The 9640-nt window shown below is 37.0% G+C and overlaps 1 protein-coding gene across 1 annotated transcript in view; it reads left to right on the top strand.

Moving 5' to 3' along the window:
- Window positions 1–9640, top strand: part of LOC135219591 (dedicator of cytokinesis protein 7-like) — a 492066-nt gene that overhangs the window by 168546 nt on the left and 313880 nt on the right. Inside the window, 1 exon segment of the mRNA XM_064256479.1 lies at window positions 658–687. Coding sequence (XP_064112549.1) covers window positions 658–687 — 30 coding nt within the window.

Raw genomic sequence — 9640 nt, 5'->3', positions numbered from 1 at the left:
ATGCAGAATACAGTCAAAATGTATGTGTAGATATAATGTGTATTCTGAATAAGCATTATATCTATGAAATGCATAGATAAAAAGTTATTGCCAAAAAACCGTGTTACAGAAGCCCTGAATCTCATAGTAGTATTATAATTTTAGAAGGAGCTACTGGTAATAAAGAGGATACTCAAAGGAGGATACTCTATTGTGTATCCCCTCAAGATATTTAGAAATCAGTATTCAGCCTACTGCTTTGTCCTAAGAATTTATAAAATACATTTTTGAAGTTGTTTTTAGTTCTAATTATATGTAAACAAATAAATAGAAGCAGAAAATTTTAGGACACAGTGGAAATTGTATTTATTATAGTGAGTATATTGGTTAAACCTTTCTGTAATTTTGGTCAAGAAGTAGATGATAAGTTCAGATGATTTGTTGAGTGACTTTGAACAGATTGGGATTTTATTTAACAGCTAAGATGAGGAGAATATATTGATGGAAGCTAGAATTTTAAATCTGTTTAATATTTTTTAATATAAACAGTGTAGTCTGCACAGTTCTGTATATTCAAAACTATAAAGAAGTGAACTGCTAGAAGAATCTGAATGAGCAACATTTTATTTAAAAGTTTAATGGAAGTCATTTAATTTTTTGCATGTCTGTATCCTTTAGAGAATGAGGAGGAGCATATGGATTTGACAGGTAAGGCAGAATGTCCATTTGTGCTTATCTTGTGCAGTTTGAGTGTTACAACTGATTGGAAATGTAACGCTGTTGCTTTTATGGAGATATTCCCCTCGTTCTACCATGTCTGTTTTGAATTTTATTTTACCCTGCTTGTGATTATTGTGATTAAGATACAAGAGCTTTTGATAATTTTGTTGTCATGATGAATGAGCATGCCAAAAAGATGATGGTAATAAAGTTACAGTTGTTGTGCTGACAATGTCAGTCTGATAACTCGAGCACAGTGCACTTCAGTTGAAATGTCCTAGGAATATTTAGGTGTTGCGTATTAGTTGAATATTTTGTCATCTCCAAGTTCCTGCTCAAAGTTTAACTCCTGTTTGATAACGAATCTCTCAGGTTAACCTAATTAGTTTTAAGATTTTTTTAATTTTAAACCTTTATTAAATTTTATTGAGTTAATTAGGTTAAATTTTTTGTTGTGATGACTAAAGGACTTTTGTTTAAATGCATGTGGAATGTCCATTGTCCATTTTTGTTTATGGCGCTTCTTAAGCTTATGCTTGATGATGTTAATTGTTATACCTGTGTGAATTTTTCTTTGAATCTTGGGTTTTCTTTTATTATACGTAATACTTGTTCCATTTACGTAATACTTGTTCCATTCACCCTTTACAGAGTATCAATATTTGTGATTTTGCTTACCTTGAATATCAAATTGAATTCCTCAGGGATCCATGGTATTTCAGTGTAAATGACATTTTCAATATAAGGTAGCTAAAACTCACCATGGAAAGTTATGAGGTGTTAAAGTTATGTTTTTATGTTCTTTGTGTAATCACCAGTTTTTTCATGTCTTACCTCTTAACTGTAATAAAAGGGGAAATCTTATTCCCCTTTTTAGCCTAGTCCAAAAAAACAAGATGAAGATAAAGATAGGCAGAAGGATGACATTTAGCCACAAAGAAAGTGATGGATGGATCTGCATTGTGGCAAAAGAAAAGCTCTGATAATCAGGGAAAACAGAACCAATAAGAGAAATTCAACACTTGGCAATAGAGAGAGAGAAATGATTCAGTGAGTTTTGTAATGTAAGGATTGCACTTGACCACAGACTATTGTCAGAAGAGGTTGCCTTAAATGTCTCAAGGAAACCACCTGAGCGGAGGGGTGTTTTTACCCTTAAGCTCAGTGGAGAAATGACTCAATGAACCATGTAATGTAAAGATTACAAGTGTCCACAAAGTAATGTTAAAAGAGGTTACTTTACATATCTTATGGAAACCACCTGTTAGTACTTTTAGGAAAAGAGAAACCGGGAAAGAGGATCAGGGGATGAAATTAGTGGAGTTATTGATCAAAGGAATTGTTGTAGACAAGGTCCCAACAGGGAGGAAGACAGATAAAAATATCCCATATAAGAGCAATATCTCAAATATGGATGAAAGATTTCAGTGTGAAGGTTTGGTTACTGACCTAAATCAAGGGATTTATGGCATCACAATGATAACTGGCACATCAAGTTAATGAACCTCAACTCACTTGATTTCATTATTTGTTTTATGCTTTATTTAGTCGAACAGATAGATACAATATAGTTGAATTATGTAATGCATCTGCTGCAAATTGTTAAGTTTAACCTTGAAAAGTAATGTTTTAAGAGTAATGGAAGTTATGAAGAACAGGCTCAGTTGTTGGAATCCTGATGGCACTAGACATGTAAACTGCCCTCCAGCAGGCTCTGTGGAACCAACTTTTCCGGAGAGACCTAGTAGCTAATCAACAATTGGGGACAGAAGAACTGCAGTGACCCTTGCAAAATCTTGTTCAGGCCCTGGTGTGACATGAAAATCACTAAGTCACTGAGGGTTTGTCTGTTTGTGGGATTGAAAGGCTAGAGTCAAAGGGAGTTGGATAGCAGAATGATGGAGGTTGTGGATTAAGGAGCAGTTTCCAGTATCCAAAGTGGGGATCTTTCTGAACCCAATGCTCTTGAGTTGATGGACTCCTAGGCTTTCCAGTTATCTTGAAGACAAATCTCCCAAACCTGGAGAGAGGGTTGAGGGGACAATGGAATTTCATATGACTACCCTTGGCAGGAGACTTGAAGGAAGATTTCATTGAGTCTCATGAATAAAAATGCAGTTGAGAACCACAAGGTTATTAGCAGACCAACGCTGATGCAGAGAGAAAGGGCAAGACCTCTGAGGTGAAAATGAGTCCTGCTGTTAGTATAGTCAGTGTCATGAATGATGTCACCAACTGCAATATGGATGCTAGGAAGGAGGGAACCTGGGTTAAGCAGCAGCACAGCAGACGACAATGAGGAGGCACTGCCCCAAAGTTTGGGCAGACACAGCAAAAGATGACCTGCCTGCTGCTGCTGCTACATCAGATATCACCATAGATTCAGGATTCAGGATGAAGAAATGAGTTCAATGGCCATCTTGCTCTTGTTTTGCACTGCCTAACCCTTAACTTCACTGTTTCTACAGCATCAGTTTTTTTTCTTTTTTCTGCAATCTCATTTGCTGTCTTCAGTGGTGGATGTAGTTGTAAAGCATACTTTGCCCCTTTATGCCTTCTGCAATCAGCTTCCTGTCTTCAGAAGCTGACACTGGTGGGAGTTGTGGTGGGAGTTTGCTCTTACTCAGCAAGACCTATGTTTTGTATATCCATATGATTGTGTACCTGCTGGCAAATATTCTGATATAAAAGCAGGAAACATTCTTAAGTGACTTAAGAGTCACATATATGGTACATCCATTCCGATTACCAGAGAGCTTCTGGAGTCCTCCAAGAAGTTAATGTTGATGACAAACAGGCTCATCTTATCAGTAGAAGCCAAGTGTGTGCAGAGAACTTGAGCTGTGCTCCGGAGTTGGGCACAGTCATTGATTCCCAGTATGATGACTTTGGCAAGGACAAAACTATCAGTGTTTGGTTCAGGAAGGTGTATTGGTCCATGACTAAGTGTCCTGGTTGATGGGATGGGAGGTTAAGCCTACACTCATACACACACAGTTCTGCAGGTGTTGGGGCTTGTCATCAGAAATTCTGGAAGTAAGCACATATTGTCATCATAATGGACAGTGTGGCCTACTTGAAGGAATCATGACAGCAGCACCAAGTCTGAGAGTTTTGTCATATATGAGTCAACATCTTCACAATGGGTGGGGCAGATAATGAAAGTATTGCTCCAAGAATATAACATGATAGTTGACAGGATGGTCTTAGGCAGGGGAAGCTGCCGTTGCTGTTGGATGTGGTCCTTGAAGCTGGATATCTGTAAGCCCTTTGTCATCTGTGGGGTATGCCAGTGGTGTCTGTTTACAGTGAGCCTGCACCACTTGCTGTTAATTTATTGCTAACCTCAGCTGGATCTAGCAACCTGAAGTTGGATGTGGTATTGTATTCCTGGGGCAACTTGGATTTCCCAACTCTGAAGAAGCTTTTCAAGTCACCATACTTCTTTAACCATTTGCTGCAGTCTTAAGCTTCATCCACAGAGGTTAATGAAGAGGGTGTGAAAGGTAAAGTTTTCTTATTCAAGGGGCAGCTGTGGCCATCACAGAATTCTGCCATACTTTGGCCATCAACCTTCAGGTCAAATGGAATCTGCTCTGTAATTGAAGTGAGAGGAACTTAAATCTGATGAACTTCACTATTCCTGTGATAGTAGATATTCCCTTTTCTTCGTGTCATGACAGGAGGATGACTGTCTTCACTCCTATGGGCTGTAGGTTGGCCCTCTCCCAGGTGTTTGAACTTCAAGGTTGAATTGGGTGCTTCAGTTCATTTAAAGGGTCTGATATCTAGTTGTCAGAATTCTCTTTGACTACTCTGTGAGCCCCCTGAGGATTTATTGTTACTGCAACTTACAAGGAAGGCCATTTCTACTAGCCTTTGCATATTCTAGGACAAGATTAATAATGGTACAAAAATTAGATTGGCACCTACTTCATGTAATATGGGGATCTGTAATGGTAGTAGCCAAAAACCTGGAGCACAAAAGTCCTTGAATGCCCGGGCACATGCATTGTAAGGCACACACACAAACACTCTGAAACAGAGAAATCATGGGCAAACAAAGCAACCGGCTTGAAATGAGGAGAGCGCAAGTGACTACTCTCCAAGGCTTTCAAAGAAAGACAGATGCGTCAGAGTGTTCTATACCTGGCCAATGACCAGCTTCCACCTTGTATGCGCATGAGTTGCCTGATGCCGCAGATTCCATGCTTTAAAATCTTTGATTGTTTTTAACTAGTTTCCTGCTGATGCAAGATTATCCTATTGTTAAGACCTCAGGTTTGTTAACTATGAAAAATACAAATTGATTAAGAATTTGTAATTTTTTAAGGGTAATGTAAGAGGACTTAGAAATATTACTGTTTTAGGATGATAGTTTAAGGTATATTTGGTGTTTGAACTAGGCAGTTATAAGTATTTTTAGATGGGTTTCCCAACTTATCAGTATTTGTGGGTGGTTGTGGTCCCTATCCCAAGCGACTGCAGTGACATAGTTTACGAGGTGAAAATGGAGTGAGTGTATGAGATTAGGGCTCCTAATAGTTTTGGCATCTCTTCTATTTTAAATGCAGGTACTTGCTGATTTCAGTCTAGTTTGTTCAAATTTATATGAGAGATGTTACACACAAATTGTGAACTTACACTTGTTTGGGCCAGTAGCCATGGCGTCCAAGTTTTGCTGTTGATGAATTGTTGTGAAGCCTTCTTCATGAATTATTGGTCAATTTTTCTCTTCCATTCATACATGATGAATGCAATCCCCCAAGTGCTCTCCTAGATCTTGCTAGAACAAAACTTATTTGTCATACAAAGCCTTCAGTCACAAACTGAGTTTCTCTCTCATTGTGTGACAAAACTTTTTGTCTTTCTCTCAGGCTAAATTAACCACGAGGATGCTTGTAGGTTCTTGCCTGTGGATACAGCTGGTTCATTTATGAACTGTCAGTGTTCTTCTGTCTGGTAGACAGTTGAATCTGTGTACTTGTAAGGCTGCAGGCATGAGTCATTTTACAAATGATAGGTTTGCATGAAAAATTTTTTTTGTTACAACAACTTTTACATAAGGTATGGAAATGTGTAAAACAGTCCACTAGTTTTTTTTATGATAATTAATGGAGCTGCCATCCCCGAAAATAATGCAAAATGTGATGCATTTACACTGGAATAGCTGATCTGATTCCTTGAGTTGTCACTTTGATGTTTAGAATTGGGAAGGAAGATCAATTGAGATGTTTTTGCAAGTAATAGCTTTGTTTTATGTATATGGTATAGTGAAATATCAGAACTGGCACCTGTAATTACTGTTGCACTTTACAAATAGTTCAGAAGGAAATATGAAGCACCACAGGGTTAAAATGCGTAATAGTAAATATCCTGTTTGGTTTATATTTCTGAAAGGACCTTTCACAGTACACGAGCTACTGAATGACACTTTTACAAGTGGTATGCACAGTATAGTAGAACTATTATTATGGGCACATGTGGTAATCTAGCACTTTTGATTAACCTTTTACGCCAAGTTTTGCAGTAAAAGAAATTACATGTAATTAGCAGAAATTTATAAAGTAAGGTTTATCAATCACACTTTAATGTTCAGTCAGTCATATAAATTGATTTCATGATAAGGTCACCATATTTGCATCTAGGAAACTCAAGCTCAGTGGAGCATATGTGATTTTAATTTCTGTGCAGAAAAGAGTCCAATGGTACTAGAGTTAAGACATGCCATTGAAGTTACTTTTAAGACATTAAAGTTACATTTAAGACAAAAATTGGTCTATTTTGGAATTGTCAAGTAGCAGTAGATTGCCTTAGCCGGGAAAGGTAGAAACATTTTTAAGGGAATTTCCCCCTAAAGCAGAAAAAAAGAAGCGTATTCCTCTCTGAGAGCAGTTTTATTGGTAGTATATTTCTGTATTTCAAATTTCTTTTAATTAAAGAATTTTCTGATAAACTTTATTTGCCTTCAGTATTTACCATACAGTAAATTTGCACAGTATATTTTGTGAAATGTATGGTTTGACACCTTGTGAGGGCTTGATCTGAGGAAATTTAAAAAATGTTACATGATTTTGATACTGGAGTTACAAGGGTGTTTTTTATTTATTGTATCTTTGTTTTTAGCAGAAATTTCTAAGAAAACTGCACCTTGATAGGTTTTTAGTGTAAATTTTTCAAATCAGCCAATTTACCATTCAGTACTGTAATATAATTAATTAATCATTTGTGGTTATGATGTATATGAAGTGCTACTGCAACATGAGTGATTGAATTTTCTGTTGTTTGGCTATAAATTTGTTGTATTGCATTAATAATTCACATGATGAATGTATAATTTTTACCTTTTACTTCTTCAGTATTTTTTTTTTGCTTTGTACTTTACATACCTTGCACATATTTTTTTTAAAATAATGTAGGCAGTCTCTGGGTTATGGTGGCTCTGACATATAGCGTTCTGAACTTATGCCATTTTAAAAAATATATTCATAAAAAAATTGGTTTTGGGTTACTACTGATGTTCCGGATTACGGTGCCGTAACCAGGATCACACTGCCATAAGTGCCCCCCCCCCCCCCCCTCTCTCTCTCTCTCTCTCTCTCTCTCTCTCTCTCTCTCTCTCTCTCTCTCTCTCTCTCTCTCTCTCTCATTTTTATACATTTCTATTACAATGTTCAGAGTTACAGTATTTTCTCTCTCTCTCTCTTCTCTCTCTCTCTCTCTTCCCTTCTTCTCTCTCTCTCTCTCTCATTTTTATACATTTCTATTACAATGTTCAGAGTTACAGTATTTTCTGACTTATGGCACACCGCTGAAACAGACCCACCAACGTAATCTGGCAACTGTCTGTATATATATTGTCCTCTTTTGCTGTTTACTAGTTAAGTAGATACCTTGATTTTTATGCAGATAGAACAGATATATTTGTTGTAGTGTGTTCTGAAGATTTTCAGAAGTTTTGATGATATTTTAGGAGTTTGCAAATTTGTGTATTGTAATACATTAGTGTCTTCTTGCCCTTGCTCAAGGGATATGTACTTTTAATGATTGATGGTAAAGGAACATGATGAAGCTTTGTCAGAATATAACTAGAAGAGGTTTTCCAACAGTTTTCAGGATTTTTTATTTTGTAAAATTAGTATCTCTGAGTGTGACTCTCCTCAGAACCTGTATTTCAAGTTCAGTGTAATATTTTCATTACGGATTTTGAAATATATAAAATAATGACTATTCAAAAATACCATTTGAACTACTTGGAACTTATAGAATAGTGATTGTAGCCACATTCCTTATTACTTTTGTCATTACAAAGTGTGTCTTTTTAGGTAGCTCTTCTCTGAATGAATTACATTACACATACCTGTTGAGTTTTCCCATGCTTGGGGTTCATGAGGTACAACCATCAGATCAGCTTTATAATTTTCTGAACCCTTTACCATTCTTTTCTTAGTGATATTTGTTAATAATCATGCACATTATGCCATGTTACTTCTAATGTTGACCCAAAGAGTCATTCAACTATTACTACAGTAGAGCTGAACACGAACACAACATTATCCATCACTATGTCTCTATCAAATTTCTTAAATACAAGAACCCCAGTAAAACAAAATCACTATTGATGAGCATATCTCATACAGATTTCATACCCCATCCTCCTCTTCAGGTGGATGGAACTTTGCTGAATGTGTGTGAATTTTTAACAATTCAAGGTGTAACTTCTGAGAAACAGCTAATGAAAGTGTCAGCGTATGTCACACGAATGTTAGGTATTGTTCTTAAAGTCTCATATATTTATAATAAGAAAAGAATGCTGATCGATAGGGAGTTGGAAGAGGTTGAGAGCAACAGCAGACGTGGAAATGTGAGGGCCGAGTTCCATGCTATGAATAAAATCAGAAAGGGATACCAGGCCAGACAAAGAATGGTGAGCAGTAGAAATGGCGATCTTTTGAAGAGAGATGGGTAAAACATTTTAGAACCTTGTTGAATAGAACAGCACCTCCTGAACAGCCTGAGGAGAATGAAGAGGATCCAACCACAGAGGAAATTCTAGAAATAATAAAACACCTAAAGAATAATAAGTCTGCTGGCCTTGCCGAAATTAGTCAGAACTACTCAAGTATGGAGGAGGACAGCTACAGGAAGCAATGGCAAAAATTAAGATTGAAATTTGGGGAAGGGAAAAAATGCCTGAAGAATGGGAGGCGGGACTGTTTATGTCAATTCACAAGAATGGTGATAGAACAGAATGTGGGAATTATAGAGGCATTTGTCTCTTAACTGTGGGATATAAGATTGTGGCTAAACTATTATATAATAGACTGAAGAGACACAGTGAGACCATAGTAGGTAGATCAACCATAGACCAAATATTTATTGTAAGGCAGATCCTGGAGAAATACTGGGAATATGATTGAGTCCTGGCATGCCTTTATAGATTTTAAACAGGCATATAACAGTATCCAAGGAGAAGCGTTGTTGAGAATACTGAGAGAATTCAGAATACCAGAGAAGCTTATACACCTAATAAAATGTGTTACAGAAATATGAGAGGCATAGTGCAGATTGGAAGGGAAGTAACAGATCCTATTGAAGTTGACAGTGGTTTAAAGCAGGGATGCGCACTGTCCCCGATTCCTTTTAGCCTAATGCTGGAATGGGTCATTGAGACAAACACCACAGGGTCATGGAGTACATTGTGGGGAGGCTATGTGTGATAGATTACCTTATGCAGATGGTATTGACTTTTGTGGTGAAAGCATCGAGGAAATTGATAGAAAAATAAGCATTTTTAGAAAAGCTGCAAATCAAGTTGGCCTGGAAATAAATGAGGCTAAAACCAAAATCTTGAAAGTTTCAAGGCAAGCAAGGATACTGGGTAACATCAGGTGTGGAAACATGGAGTTGGAAGCTGTCAAGAATTTCAAATACTTTTGAT

The sequence above is a fragment of the Macrobrachium nipponense genome, chromosome 1, assembly GCF_015104395.2.
Source record: "Macrobrachium nipponense isolate FS-2020 chromosome 1, ASM1510439v2, whole genome shotgun sequence".
NCBI lineage: Eukaryota > Metazoa > Arthropoda > Malacostraca > Decapoda > Palaemonidae > Macrobrachium > Macrobrachium nipponense.
Note: the sequence above shows the minus strand (reverse complement) of the source record. Positions and strands in the feature narration are given on the sequence as shown.